General features: G+C 43.8%; 1 protein-coding gene across 6 annotated transcripts in view; it reads right to left on the bottom strand.

Moving 5' to 3' along the window:
- Positions 1 to 372: 372 nt before the first annotated feature.
- LOC134161342 (alpha-2-macroglobulin-like protein 1) overlaps positions 373 to 15,354 on the bottom strand; it is a 30,918-nt gene continuing 15,936 nt past the window's right edge. Inside the window, exons 19-37 of one of the 6 annotated variants that reach the window (XR_009963942.1) lie at positions 15,021 to 15,129; positions 14,701 to 14,926; positions 14,377 to 14,503; positions 14,114 to 14,235; positions 13,889 to 13,940; positions 13,506 to 13,589; positions 12,763 to 12,939; positions 11,451 to 11,532; positions 11,197 to 11,353; positions 9,466 to 9,540; positions 8,550 to 8,736; positions 6,554 to 6,738; positions 5,924 to 6,139; positions 4,592 to 4,713; positions 3,667 to 3,757; positions 2,906 to 2,974; positions 2,555 to 2,657; positions 1,289 to 1,387; positions 373 to 924 (exon numbers count right to left, since the gene is read on the bottom strand). Coding sequence is in view for 5 of the 6 variants with exons in the window: in XM_062614051.1 (XP_062470035.1) it covers positions 890 to 924; positions 1,346 to 1,387; positions 2,555 to 2,657; positions 2,906 to 2,974; positions 3,667 to 3,757; positions 4,592 to 4,713; positions 5,924 to 6,139; positions 6,554 to 6,738; positions 8,550 to 8,736; positions 9,466 to 9,540; positions 11,197 to 11,353; positions 11,451 to 11,532; positions 12,763 to 12,939; positions 13,506 to 13,589; positions 13,889 to 13,940; positions 14,114 to 14,235; positions 14,377 to 14,503; positions 14,701 to 14,926; positions 15,021 to 15,129 (2,261 nt within the window). In the remaining variant the exon portion in view is untranslated. The remainder of the gene's footprint in view (positions 925 to 1,288; positions 1,388 to 2,554; positions 2,658 to 2,905; positions 2,975 to 3,666; positions 3,758 to 4,591; positions 4,714 to 5,923; positions 6,140 to 6,553; positions 6,739 to 8,549; positions 8,737 to 9,465; positions 9,541 to 11,196; positions 11,354 to 11,450; positions 11,533 to 12,762; positions 12,940 to 13,505; positions 13,590 to 13,888; positions 13,941 to 14,113; positions 14,236 to 14,376; positions 14,504 to 14,700; positions 14,927 to 15,020; positions 15,130 to 15,354) is intronic. The other 5 variants (XM_062614055.1, XM_062614052.1, XM_062614054.1 and 2 more) reach the window with 5 other exon arrangements.

A 15,354-nucleotide genomic window follows, 5' to 3' on the forward strand; every position in this document is an offset into this window, starting at 1 on the left:
GTAATGTTAGCTTTGCACATCCTGTATGCACACAGCATCCATCACTGCCTCCTATTGCTATTTCTCTTTATGACACATAACTGAATCACTAAAAGGAGATTACAAATGTTTGCTTCCAAAAAAAAAAAAGAAAAGAAGCACAGGACATAAAAAATCAGCCACACAAACACATCCAGACCTAACCCTTCATTTATATGGCTTGGCAGACTTGCTTTTAAAATAGTAGGCATTGAAAGAAAATCCTTGAGTTCTTGATCTAATGGAAATGGGATCTGAAAGTGATATCTGCAGGATTGTGCACTTTTAGAGTTTTTAAAATACTCCTGCTTGACATAAGAAATGGAAACAAACAAGAAACCACACAACACACTGTGAATGTGGAAGGGTTATTTCAGTCATATGGCCTCCCTTCAAAAGGCACTGTTATACAGTTCTTTTCTGCCTGTTCCTACTCTTCAGTTATGACATAAAGATGATTCAAAAGGCCATGTAGTGAACTAGATGAGGGTTAGAAATGTCTTTTTTTGCTTAGAGTTTGGTTGTAGACAAACTGTTCTGTTAACTCTATTGAGAAGATAGCCAGAGATTGGACTCAGGGAAGAGGCGAAGAATAAAGTCACTATGACGACCAAAAGCAAAGTATGCAACCATGACCTAAGTAATGTTTCTCTTTTTTCAGGCATTAAAATCTTCATCAACTGTCAAGTCACTGCCTTATCTCCATATTCCACATACTTTATTTCACTTGATCCCAAATTACTGTGTATGAAGCCAGGTTTCACATGGAAATTTAGCATCAAAAGAAACAGGGTGCATCCAACACAGCAGAGAGCCAAGTCAATGAAGTTTTCCTTGTGGAAGCAGAGAACTCAGATTATTGGTTGCAGAGTCAGGACATTCTAGTAGGAACCTTCTTTGAGATATCTATGGAAAGAAAGAGCAAGAAAAGACAAAGTGCCTGGTGAACTTTTAGGAAGCTGTCTAAGAGCTAAGAAAACTTAGAGGATGTCATCTTTCTGTCATTGAAATAGGCACTTCCAGTTGCATTCATATTTGAGATGCTGTAAGAACTGCACATGTGAAGAGTGTATGGAAATGGAATAAAAATAGATCTTTTTAACCTTCCATGGTATGGTAAGGCCTTGGTCTGCATTGAGATTATACCTGGGCTAGAAGCTATGCCCACAACTAGTACAGTAGATTCCAATTCAACCTGCAGACCAAGAAGGCTCTACTGGACCTGATGGAATTAAATACAGAGCAGAGGTGGGGTGTTTTGCTTGCTCACCACCAGTCCTCTACTTTGTGTCAGCTGTTTCCACCTTGGAATCTTGTTAAGACTAACCTGAACTGCAAGGGAAAACATACTCTCTTGCTGTGTGGTCATCTGTAGAAACAAAAGAGAAAGAGCAATGAGGTGCAGAACTGCATTGTAGGGTAGTGCCAGGCTTTTTACTCTTTAACACAACCATCCCACTACCTTAATTTTTTTTTTTACCCTTCACACTGTGAATGCAGAACAGAAAAATATCTACATTGGGTCAGACCAATGGTCTGTCTTTCCAGCATACCTCCCATACAGCTGTAAAAGACCCCTGTATGCGTTGTGATGCCTTCTAATACAAAGACATTTTTGTAAGCAGAGACCCTTTCATTAGTGTGTCCCAATAGCCTTGCTTTTTTATGAATAATTAGTATTCTTATGTGAGATATCAATTTTTAAAATGTATGTACTAAACACAAAAATTCTTGTACAGGATGGAATAGTAAAGAGAGCGGGTGACAATATTTATCTCTGTAAATGCCGGATTAAGAAGTCTAGTTGTCTTCTTGATATGGTGTGGAAAGGGGAACAAGAATAGAATTCACTATACAGCATGTAGGCCTTTGGTACTGCTTTCTGAAACTTCAGTGATAGTTCTTCTATTTTGTTCCCAAATTATTTAAATAAATAAATAAATAAATAATTCTTCATGTTTCATCTGCTGTTTTGGCTCATACTAAGAGACTCAAAATAACTCCAAGATCTCTTTTCTTTGCACTGGTAGTTCATTTAGAGCTTTAAAGGGTAAGAAATTATTTTCCTATTACCCTCTCAGTACACAATGGATAGTAGGATTTTCACGCATGAAAAGCACAGAACTAAATTCTGCCTTCTGGTGGATCAGGGTAGCAGCAGGTAACACTGATTTTAAATAAATTTCTAAGTATTTTCAAGAGTGCCAAGGAGCTAGAGGAAACATCCTAAATTGACAGAGAAGCTTTCTTTCCACAGAGACACATCTTGAAGCTAGAGGAAGTGAAAAAAACACAGTCATTTTGAACACATACACAGCACAACGTAATCATAGTGCCAGACAGTCTCATCTCAAGAACAGAAAAGCAATTGATTCTGTTTCTTGAATGTCAGAGTTTAATACAGAGTAAACCCAAGTTTGGAGTTGCAGGAAAAAGTGTACCAGAATAAGGGAGATGGGGAATAAGAGACATAGACAGAACTGTGTCTGAATGGGGGTATAATAGTTATTCTTTGCTTATGTCACTGAAATCTCACCTGGCTTATAGTAGTCGTAGACATACACTGTCGCCGCTTTCAGGTTCTGAACTTCAACATCTTGTTCCACTGAGATGTTAAACTTCAGAGGAGTCTTACCCAGCTGGAGAGAAGAATTGGAATTAGCAGAAATCCACTGGCCATCTCGAAGTCATCTATATACCAACTTTATTCCCTCTGCATCAGAGATTTGTTTTTCTGTCTTTCCAGGTTCTTCGTCTTCCTTTTCTGCCAAAATTTTAACATCCTTGACCAGCCTACAGATTTGCATTTCTCATCTCTGAGAGTCCTGTACAAAGTACTGCAGTTGCTATTACTTAAATAGGCAGTTCCCTGTGGTCTTTCTCTTACCTCTTCCAAGTAGATTGTGACTTTGTCTGGTTTTACCTCTGTCTTTTTTGCCAGAGGTATCTTCTCCAGCTGCATAGGAAGACAAGAGATGAGCTTGGTTAGCACCTGGTCATTGGCCTTCCCTGTTCTCTCACACGAAGTTTAGTGTTTGTCAGTGAACCACTGCTGACCAAAGCATTCAGCCGAGTCAGGGGAAGACCTGCATAACCCAGCTATAATGGTACTAAGGTTGCTGGGAGTGCACAAAGTCTCAGGAAGATTTTTTTCACATATGTGACAACTGTCTTTGAGCCATGTTCCTGCTTTCAGCACTTGCAGCGAAGGGAGGATAGGTAATAGGAGGATATGATATATCTTCCGTTATCTCCTGGAACACTGGAGCATGTAATTGAACAACTACAGGATTCAACACCACTTTATCGAGTATCCCTACAAATGGTACTGGCAATGGCAAAGGGTCTCAGTGCACCCCCAGACAATTCTAACTAGGTGCTTTCCAGCTCCTCTCTCACCTCTCACTGCATAGGTGATGCTCACTACTGAACATGGAAAGCTGCATTATCAGTTCCACAAGTGGAAAATTGCCTTGTGAAATAGCCCACTGTATCTGCACTTTCTTAGTGCAGATTTTAATTAATTTGTAGCAAGGTAAGTAGATACTATTCTCCAGCAGTTCTTAAATGTTTGGATATTTCTGGCTCAGCTACATCAGAAAGCCACATTTTCATATCTTCAGGGAAGGCCAGAGGCAAAAGTCTTACCGCTTTCACAGAGCTCTTCACAGGAATGAACCCTGACAGCATCTCCACCACCACCAGGGCCATGTTACTGGTCTCACGGTCCCCTACATAACTGAAAAACCAGGAGAGAAGCACATTAGATGTGGAAGGCATCACAGCATGTCTAGGAGATACTAATGAACATTTCCAACCTCTGGCCTGCTCTACGGTGATGTGAAAGCTCAGCAGAATGTCTAATTGATAAGAGAAAAGGACAAAAATTTGTCTCCATCTATTTGCTCGTTATTAAAACAGATTGTGCAGTGAATGTGTTATGATTAATGTGTTATGGCTTCATGCCCTCTGCAACGTGGAGATGTTACTTTCAAGACAGTAGGGTATGGAGAATATGGACCAAGACGCTCATCCTAAACAGATGTGTGATGTGATGGCTTGACTTCACAAACGAATATTTGGGAAGTGCTTTACCCACGCTTACTACAAGTGCTTTGATGACTAGAAAGGCCAATGTTGGTTAGGCAAATCCAGTTGCTTTTTGCAGGATTAGACAGATGCAGGCAAGTGAAATAAGGATGGGGACTGGAATTGTTGCTATCTGGTTCCAGCAGAGGTTCACACTACAGGAGAATGCACCTCAGGGCTGGTTCAACCCAGGCTGCCAAGTATCCCTCAGGGAGGGAACTCTGGCTCTTGGGAACAATGCCATCTCAGCTGCTAATGCTCCTGGACTGTTGATGTGCTCTATGCTGACTGAAATAGTTGTTGTGGCATTGAAAATGCATTCCCATGCTTCTCCAGGCCTCAGTTCATGATCTGTTTGGGATCTATGGAGAAGAAGAGAGTCTTCCCCTGTGTATTTGTCTCCAGAGACAGGAGGTTTTTGGTGGGTGGGGGTTGATCATATTACTGGGCTCCACTGAAGAAAGACCTTCAAGGAATCTCATACCTGACAGACACATGGATGTCAAGCTGTTCCCTGACACCATCATATTCTCTTGGTACTGTTTCCACATCTAGAATGAAGACTTCTTCTTTTTCTGGTGGTGGGATGTTATAGTACAAAGTGGTCTGGTGGGGAAGAAAATATCTCTGTGAAGTGCCCTGGAGCTTCCCTGTGTGAGCTAAAGGACTACCTGTACCTCCAGCTTTTAAGGAATTGGTAACCAGTGGCTAACACAGTTGGCCCCAGCTGTGCTTTCTGTTCAGATGTGCTGTTTAGCACACAGCATCAGGTACATCTGCCAAATCTAACCTTCAGCATGGAGGCTTAGCTATCTGTGATCCAAGACCAACACCAAGCACAAAAATGTCTCATTCTTACTGAAAACAAAAATCATTAAGATGTGAGAAAGTACATTAGTTAAAACATTGCCGCAAGGAGAAAGAAATATGACTGTTAACTGTTGACATGAGAATAGTTATCAGTTCCAGGTATCAAGAGGAAAAATACTAACAAAACAAGTATAAAACCTGAAAGAAAGGAAGAGTAAAGAATCAGAAGACAATTCAGCAAGAGGGTTGATCACCACTCCAAAGAACAGCATAGGCCAATCTTCCTCCATCTGCCTGGTGCCTGCCTGGTCAGCAGTATTCATCAGATGTCTTGTCAAGTCTAGCCAAGCAGTACGAGTTACTGCCTACGTGCATTAACAGTAAATTATTATGTCCTCTTGTCTATACACTGCTGGTAGATTCTCTGAACAGAAGAGATGGCTGAACGGAAGTGACACAGTGAGGGAAGTTTTCATAGGGAGTGACTTGAGTTCTTTGCTGCTTGAGAGGCTCGTAAGCAGACTACTATCAAAGCCGCCAGAAAAATAAGATGGACCAGTTGTGTTGTAGTACTGAGATAAGAAGACCTCGGTCCTACATCTCTCCTTATCACTGTGTGTGATAACAATCCAAAGAATATTGAGTCAGAAGATACACAGTGCTCAGCTCCTGAAGCAATGACATCAGCAACATATGTTCAATATAGAAGCAGGTACTGTTCTGCATCTCATCACTCCTTACTTCAGATCTACTGGTCTCTTTACAATGACATGGCTCTATAGCATGGGGCAGCAAAACTGAGACATTTCTGAGATGAAGGTACCACAGATGGTTACAATAAAACCATGTCAACAGAGTATACCTGAGCTCCTTCAAGCTCGACATGATTCTGCCTAGAAAACCAAATCCTACTCAGAATCTGAGGCTATAGTGTCTCCTTAGAGCCAAACCTCACTTGAATAGTCAGTGGCAAAACCTGACAGTTCTTTTCCTTGTATATACGCACCTGTACATAAACACAGCCACTGCCAGTTGCTTGTACTGTGTACATCCCTGGGACTGCAAGGAGGGAAGTCTGATGCAGGACCAACTTGTTGTTCCTGTGCACATGGAACTCCAATGGAGAAGTCTCCTTGCCTTTCACTGTCACCTTTACCTCTTTGATCTCCTGAGGAATCAGGGCTGCATACTGAGCGAGGGCCTGCAGGCTAACAACTGTGTCCTGAAGGTAGAGAGAGAGTCACTTTGCTGTGGAACCGTGCAGTACAAGATGCAGTACACTAGCTCAGGCACTGAGGGGAGAACAGCACTCCTCATGGCCCCGATTTACACTCTGACACAGGTGGGGTCTATGCCACCAAGTGCATAGGTAGGGTCTATGCCACAGGCAGCTGGCTTACTTTGTTACCTGGAAAGGATGGCTTCTGAGCCCTGGGGTTAGCAGTCCCAGGCTCTGGGTAATATTAATTACACCACACAGAAAAAGTGTTTCCCCCTGGCATTCCCCTTCCCAAGCAGGCTTATGTATGCCTGTCCGCAAAGGATGGATCTAGAGTGATGTGCACATGAGAGTTGTGCACACCACTCCGGGCACAGTATCTCTCTCCTTGCCCCATGACTTCCTCCAACTTGTTACCTGTGTGGAAGCAAATCCACCAAAGGCATTTCTTTTTCCACTGAGCCAGTGCACAATCTTGCTTACTGAGGCTTCATTGAATGCCAAGTCTGGTTTGGAGACATGAGCCAGGAGGATGTAGGCTACTGTCTCAATCATAGAAGAGGAAGATTCTTCACTACTGGAATGTGATGTCAGGAGTTCTGCTGATGGGGGTAGAAACATGTGGAAGAGTAGAACTTATGAACATCAACTTCTCCTGCCCTAGTATCCTTCAAGGACTGGCAGTTTCCTGTATACCATTGGAAATACCTGTGCCTTTCCAGGGCACCTCAGAGTGCAGAAGCCAGTCACTTGTGTTGCTTTTGTGCTCTGAAGGGCCAGCCTTCTATAACAGGCTACACTTTTTTCTTTTGAAAGCACAGAGAGATCCAGGCCTTAAATCCTCAAAGAGTTCCTCCAGAAAACAATTTTCCTAGAAACTATTGACTTTGAACAGAGGCTTTTTGCTTAAAGTACAGTCCTAGTCTTTACTAATCTCTGTGTACTGTGTATATTCAAAGCTACGTACTCAAGCGTTGACATTTTTGCTGCTTCTGCATTTCCCTAGGACTGTATAACAGGGCTCCCCGTACTGAAAAGCTGCAGGATCCATTTCCAGTCATTTGTATCTATTGTGCAAGAATTGTTCACTCTTTGAAGATGAATTGCTGATGGGCTACCAGAGGAGCAAAACTACCCAACTCACTTTGTTGGCATCCTTACTATGCAGTGCATAAGCTAGGACAATTTTAATCTAGAGCTGGCCTCCTATCTATGGTCTAAGCTTATAGGCATTGAATACATCTGAGTCCAGTCAAATGTTTTGCTATAGTGATGTTAGGGAGCTAACCAAAATTCAACTAAGTATCTAGAATTCAGTTGAATTGTAGGTCATCTTCTGCAAAGGTACAAATATGAAACCTTGAAACACTTTTAAATTCCAAATCAGTTTTCAGAACAAACCTTCACTTTTGAAATAGAATCACAAAATCACTTGTTTGCCCAAAACCAGCATAAAGACTTCAGAATTTAGCTCAGGGCTAAACAAGGACCCCCCATCTATGGACTGGTATAACTTCATTATGCTTATCAGAATGGAAGGTTTTTGCATGAGGGGTTTGTCATTTACTACTCCCAAGGTGGTGTAAGCAGAACAAGTTTTAAATGAAGTGGTAGAAGGTTTCCTGAAGATGCAGCTACAGCTGATCTACAGATTAACCTTGAGTCTTTAAAAAGCATTGAAGTCCTCTTGAAGATCCAACTGTAATCCTGCTAGTGAGGCTAATACAGAAAGGTGTCTAGCCAGCAGAAGATAAACCTCTGAGGCAAAGATTCTCCAGCAGGCAAACTGCAGTCACGTCCTCAGACTCAGCAGGCAGAACACAGACACATTTAAACATGTAGGACACCTTTCCCACTCTTACAACTCCATTGCTCTTGTCAAGACATTGCTAACTATTAACAGTGGAAAAAAAAAGCCAAAGTAACTATGACTTGACCCACATTAAAGAGATAAATGGAAGAACCAAGATCAGCGGCATAGCAATAAATATGTATCCACCCACGGGCCCTGAGCTGAGTAAAGCAGCAACGGGGAAGCAGTCAAAAAGCACTGCAAATTCTTCATGTAAATGCCCTGACCAGCAGATAAATAGACATGGTGAACCAAGTTTCCTCTGTAAGATCTCTTGCACTACAGATGAATTGCTGAAGAACGGTGGGAGCATCACAACCCTAGTGAGCCCTTTGACCACACAAATTGAGCATGGATCACATCTGCTGCTTTCAATTAGAAATTGTTCCTGGGTCCGAGAAAACTAGAGACTCTCACAGCTTCAAGAGGTTAACGTTTTCTGACACAAAAGCCAACCTCAGAATAGTTAAATTTTCCAAATCACTGCAATTAAATCCTACAGATACCAGGCTTTAAACACAGTCATTGTTTCCAGAACCCAAAATCTAAACAGCAACCTACCAGTTTCCTTCTCTAGCATATGCAGGAGCTGCTCTCTCATCTCCATATCCTGACTCAGCGTGAAGACATAAGCCATCAAAGACTTAACATAAAGGCTTGTTTTATCAAGTGTTACATTCCTGAGGCAACGTAAGGCATTATCCAGCATGGTAACCTGAGAAAGGAATTCCAACCCAGTGAATTTCCTCTGACAAAAAAAAAGTTGTTGTGAAAATATATCCCCAAACCCTAAAGCATCCCAGCTACATCTTTGATGAATTTTAGTGCTAGCATCTCTCTCAGGACTGTGGAACGTGAAGTAGAGTGGACAAAGCATCACTCACTGTGGGTGGAAACCAAAGATCTGACTGGACATACCACTGGGAGGGGGGATTGTCAATACACTTGAGAACCCAGCTGTAGGAAGTGTCTGGTAACACGCTGGCTCAGAACTGTCAGAGCTGCATTGTGTGTGCCTCAGTTCCTGAGGGGGTACAACATTGTTCTCAGAACTGTACCAGGAATGCTGGAATATCAGCCCATCATAGCTAGAAGAGTCTGCTCTTGGCCTGAAGATCATTGCTTTTATTTCAGTTCTGAAGGAGGAGGGTTGCATACCTAAAAGGTGGTCTTTTTATCCTTTGGCTAAATTGGTTGGTTTAATGAAAGCTACTGCATCTCCCTGCAAGCCCTGAGCCATTTTCAGAGGCAATTGTTTCCCCTGAGATCAGCTGGGAATGGCATATGCTCTGCTTTGCTGTAAGTCAGCCCTTTTATATTAAGAACTCCTTTCCAAGTTAACAATTTCCTGTTGAGCTTATTGTATACAAAGGTGGGACATGGCAGAACTTTTCACCAACTCAAGCTGGGTACTCCCTGAAACCATAGACCTGGGGAGGACGCTGCCAAGCCCTGCGAGAGTTTGGATTTGACTTACATTCTTCTCCATATGGAGCTCCAGCAGTGCAGCAGCAATATAGGCTGTTAATGAGATTGTATCATCCACACCACCCTGCAAGTCACACAGACTGACATCAGAAAAGGGCAAAACCAATCACTGATTGCTTGTCATTGTATAGCCACTGAAACTGCCTATGGATGGTGTACCTGAGAGAGGATAGTAGCATACCTCAGGGAATTCCTGGACATATGAGGACTGAAGGAAATCACTCCAGGTTCACTTACTGAATGTAATGAAAATCTGGTGTTGAGGGCAGCCTCACAGCCATATTATGCATCCAGCCAAGGCTTGCCTTCTCACAGAAAGGCATGAAACAGACTGTTAATCTATTTATTTTCTTAAATATGTTACAACTAGACTCTTGAACAAAGTGTTTATGGCACAGGATTTGCATACAAGAAGCAATGCAAGTTTACATACAGTTCAGCTGACTGTAAGAAGCTACAGGTTAATATGGGTAAACAGGAGCCTCTTTTCCCGTCAGAAGACATTTGTTCTTGGGGAAGTTCTGCTTGTATGCATAGACATGAGACACAACAACATCTAAAATGAGAAGGGGAATTTGGGCTGAGCTGCTGAAAAGCATTGCTCATACTGAACAGCAGAAACTTTGAAGTGTAAGGGGAGAGACAGAACCTATTCCAAAAAGTTCTATTCAAATAGAAAGCCCAAGTTGAGCAATTAATGAAAATCAGACAAGGATGGACAGTCTATACGTACACTCTGGGTTTGGGTTTTTTTTATATAGCATCCAAATTTTAAGGAAAAAAGTGTAACCCTTTGCTGAAATAACACTCTTCTTTCATAAACCTGCCTTGTATTTAATATGGGTGGCCTTGCAATCTTACCTTTACAACGACAATGAACCCAGTTCATGTTTACCAAAAGCTTGGTGCATTTGCAGCTACACTGCAGGGATCATTTTGGGGATGTCAGGTTCCAAAAGTCATACTTTTTGGGAGGTGGAGAACAGCTGTGTTTTCAGATAATCTCAGAGCACATAGTCAGGTCTATCTGGAGTGTATTGTGTGTCATAAGGCATGAGAAGAGGGAGAATGCAGCCAGGGTATTCTAGACAAGCACTAAAATATAGGAATATTTCTTCGTATGCCCTTGAAGTGCCCTGGCACGATTGGCCATGCTGCCTTTTGACTAAAGTAAAAATGAAGAAATCCTAGCAGCGATCCTATGAAGTATGCTGCAAGGATACCAGAGAGGGACTCTTCATCAGGGACTGTAGTGATAGGACAAGGGGTGATGGATTTAAACTTCAACAGTGGAAGTTCAGGTTAGATATAAGGAAGAAGTTATTTACTGTGAGGGCGGTGAGGCACTGGAGCAGGTTGCCCAAAGCAGTGGTAAATGTTCCATCCTTGGCAGTGTTCAAGGCTAGGTTGGACAGAGACTTGGGTGGCATGATCTAGTGTGAGGTGTCCCTGCCCATGGCAGGGGGGTTGGAACTGGATTATCTGAAGGTCCTTTCCAACCTAAACCATTCTATCATTCCATGATTAAAACCTCACCTGGAGGAAATGCCTGCGGTTTTAGACCATACTTTTTTGTTCTGCTCTGGGAAGCTGCCTTGGTTGTGCTAGGCCATGGGCACATTGCTTTGTGCTACTGTGCACAGAGAAAGAGCCTGGGGAAGCAGCCCTGTGCCTCACATTGGGCTTCTCCTGCTCTCACTCCCATGTCTGGCAGCCATACCTTCAAGTCATTGTTGAAGAGCTTTCCCACACTCTGGAAGCAGCCATTGGGCAGCTGTTGCTTCTGCAGCCAGAGCAGGGCACTGTGCACATGATCCTTATTGATGTAGATGTGAGAGCTGGCTTGTCCAAAGGACCTGGCTACAAAAGCTGTCAGCCTGTGAGCAGAGCACAAAGGAATCCCATGTCACAGCCAGGAGCTGAACCAACAAGGATAATAGGTTTGGGATGACAGTAACAACTCTGGTCACTCACCATGTGTTGCCCTGGTTGTCACCTTTCCCAAAGGCGCTGTATGAGCCATCGTCATGTTTGTAGAGCAGCTGACGCTGGTAACCTATGAAGATGGATGCCAGGACATGACTCTCAGTGTGAGGGCCTGTAGCATCTCAAACTCTATCTGGCTGTGGGAAGAAAGGTCCACAGCAAGAGACTTCACCAGGTCGTATAGTCAGAGACATTGAGGCAAACCTTCCACCTCCCAATTCCCCATGCACCCCACACCAGCATGACAAGAAGCAGTCACAGAGCACCACTGAAGTGTGGCATGCAGCTGCTCTATATGACTAGAGCTGTTACATGCAAGTACTGTGGGTATCTGCCCTGCTGGTCTGCAGAACGGTGACATGTTTTGCCATCTCATGTTTGCCCACGCCCCAGGGAACCTTCATGGGTACCATGCTGTGAACAAATTAGCTGTAGGAGTTAGGAGTAAGGACGAAGGCTTTTCCTAGAGGGGACCAATATAATATCGAGTTTGGTTTTCAGTACTTCTGCTATCCCTGTTGGGACTCAAGAAAGCACTGTTTTGTGAAAGCTCTGAGGGCAAAACGCTAGCTGCATCTGTTGGCTCTTCCTACACCCTCCACAGAGCGTCATCGGCTACCCTCCATCTTGCTCCTCTGCTGCTGCCACTCTCTTGGGTAGGTCCCTCTCTCCTAAATATCTGACCCACTTACAGTACAAGAGAGAAAGGGGGAAGGAGAGGAAATAAAACTCTATAACCCTACCCATGGAAGGCTGTTAAGCTTGCAGCATAGCAGGGTAAGGAGACTGGCAGGCTGAAATGGGAGGCACTTTGCAAAATGGGACACACACACTGGCACTGTATTAAGTTCAGATTAACAGAGCTGACATACCCCCACATTATGTGTCCTAAAACATGGAGAAACACTAATCTACTGAGCTCCTATCTATTCCCAAAGGCCATTTTTTATTCCAGTTAATAGCAGCTGATGCCATTTCCACAAGGGACTTCCATCTGCCTCAGACTGATAAGAGAACAAACCACAGGCATCACATAATGATGGAAATCATTAATTACCTACACCCGTCACTAAAAAGCAGGGTTAGTACCTCAATAACAGTGAGAGACAGAAGTCCTGCTTCTTCAGAAGCACACTTTTCCTTCCATGAGACATATCTTTTATTCTCTGTAATACCTTTCTTTGTCACAACTCTGGCAGTGCTCCCACTTCTCCCTGCACCTCTCTACCAGACCAGTGGCCCACACTCTTGATTTATAGCACCTTCGTTTTGGAGCAGAAGAACAAAGGTCAATATTTACCTGTTTTCAGGAATTTCAGTGCTTTATCTTCAATTTCTGGGACCAGTTGTTTAGTCTTATTCAAGTATTGAAGTATGAAGATGTTTGGTGCAAACTGAACCATGTTCTGTTCACCACAGCCAAAGGGCATCCTTAGCAGCTGGTCTAAATTTTGAAGTGCTGGGCCCATGATGTCCCCTTAGGTTTGAGGTGGAGTGGCAGGAGAAAGAAAAAGCAGAGACATTCAGCAGAATGAAATGAAAAGGTTGCTGCCTTCTCTAAACTCTACTGGGACTCTGGAAAAGAGCCAGCTGCGCACTCAAGAGAGATGATGATTTCTGCTGACCTCTCCTAGATTAGTCCAGCACAGGAAGGGAAGACATCATGGTTCTGGGAGGAGGGAGGGTATAGGAAACTTGAGGGGGTCTGAGGAAAGGTGATGAGAGCTTTCATTCTTGAGTGGGTATCAAGGAGGGAGAAGAATTACAGCAGCAAACCAGGTGGAAATCTGCCAGGATGGTTTTGGTTCACTTAGGTAGACGGCAGGGACATTATGTCAGAGAAGATACCCCATTTGTGCCTTCTCGAGCCACTTGGGGATAACCCAGGATAATTCCTTATGAGAGGTATAAATACTGAAAAAGATTGCTTGATCCACATTTCTGAGGCCAGCAGTATACCCCTTATAGCTTATCTCATGAGGAACTGGGTTGATGCATCATTAAGTGCAAGCTCTTCCCCCAAGAGCAGTGAAAGTCTCTCACCAATCACAGAGAAAGTGGCTCGTCCAGATCCCTCCAGCACTTCTGCAGGCAAAGTCAGGGAGAACTCTTCAGAGACAGTATTATCTGAGGAAGGCAGAACCCAGAAATTTATCCCATGGAAGAAATATCACACACAAGTGCAACATCTCAAGGAGACACAGGTGAGGCTCAGTGTACACTGTGACACAACAGCTGAGACTTGCAAACAAATGCCTCAATACAGGAAACTTTGCTAGACATGGACAAACTATAGTTGTTCTCTCAGACAGAGGCAGTACCACCAGTTGTTGCCCTCTGACAATTCCCCCTGCCTCTGAGTCTTTGCAGTAGCCCTCTCCTTTCAATCCTGCACTCATGATCAGTCAGGGATTTTTGTCCCATACCTGCAGCACAAAGAAAGGCGTTCTGGGTCTTCTCTTGTAGGATACCTCCTGGCTGCAGATGGAGAAAGAGTAGTTCAGATAGAGAAGGCAGGTAAGGAAACCACCATGGCTCAGCATACCTGTCTGCTTCCAAGGAAGGACTAAACTTCCTCTTAGCATTTTGCTAACTGCTTCATGGAATGACCCATTGTCCTCAGGTGTACTCCACCCTGAGATGTAACTCACCTTCACAAGCAGAGGTTTTATTACTGTGTCTCTCTCTCCTTGTAAAGGTGTCACAGTAACCCTGTTATCACACAGATTGTGTGAATCTTCTGCCACGCTGCTCACGGTGACATTCACTTTGCCTGCAGGGAGCACAGGGGCACATTGCTGAGCACTTGCAGCAGACAGCTGTAGGTACAAGCATTGGGATCAAACATGCAGAGGCAGGTGAATTCCACCCTTCCTCCCACTTAGATGCCATACATCCCTCTGCTCAACCTCACCCAGCCTGGTGGCTGTCACATTCCACGTGAAGGTTTTCACTTCATTGGAGCAGAGGCAGCTGGTGAACTGGCAGCCTGGACAGGCACCCACCTGCAGTTCTGGGGTCTCTGTGAGTGTGGTGCGCACCTGAGTGTAGTGGGGTGTACAAGCACACACTGGCATAGGGTTAGTGACAGGCAGTGCATGAAGGGACAAACAGGGCAGTGAGAGGTAGGGCTTTGTGGCCCAGATGCCAGCATCTAGGGCTTCTGAGAAGGTCATAGCTTACCTTTGGGCTCAAGTTTTTGTTTTGACAGAAGCTGTGTAACCTGGGGAACGCTCACCTGGATACAGTCCTTGAGGTAGTTGAAGACAGTGGCTTTTAGGCTGAAAGTCTCTCCTTGGATCACAGAGTATGGCAGTGACAGATCCACAAAGAAAGGCTGGAAGACCCTAAGAGTGGTCAGAGGTGACAACCCAAAGCCAGTATCAGCAACACAGAAGGTGTTGGCATTCCATTCTGTGATGGTGTCAGGTACAGCAACTTGGAGAGACACTTGCGCATCATCCCTAGAGCAGGAAGAGGGAGAGGAGAACTTGCTCAGAAGCAATCAGAAATCTCCAGGGATCTCTCTGGGGAGGGCAGGCAGAAGCTGTTACCAACCCAACGGAGACCAAATCCCAAATCCAGGTCTCTGGGAACAGTGTCCGTGGTTTTGGCTTCTTGTCTTGAGAACGAGGTGCAGAATCACCATGGACAACATGACTTTCTACTGGAAAGCAAGTGATAACCTCAGAAAAAAAGCATATGTAGCTACAGGTGAAATTAGTTCTTCATTCACAGGCAATCTAACACAAACTGTAAATGTTTTGTGACACACAAGAGTGGACGTTTCAACAAGAGGGTTGGTGTTTCAGTGAGAATCTGACACAGATTATTTATTTCTGGGGAATGCAGCTTTAGGAAGGCAGAATTGGATGGAGTTTAGCCTTAGACT

Source organism: Pezoporus occidentalis, unplaced genomic scaffold (genome assembly GCF_034315485.1).
Source record: "Pezoporus occidentalis ecotype Australia unplaced genomic scaffold, CSIRO_AGI_Poc_V1 ctg172, whole genome shotgun sequence".
In the NCBI taxonomy this organism is placed as follows: domain Eukaryota; kingdom Metazoa; phylum Chordata; class Aves; order Psittaciformes; family Psittacidae; genus Pezoporus; species Pezoporus occidentalis.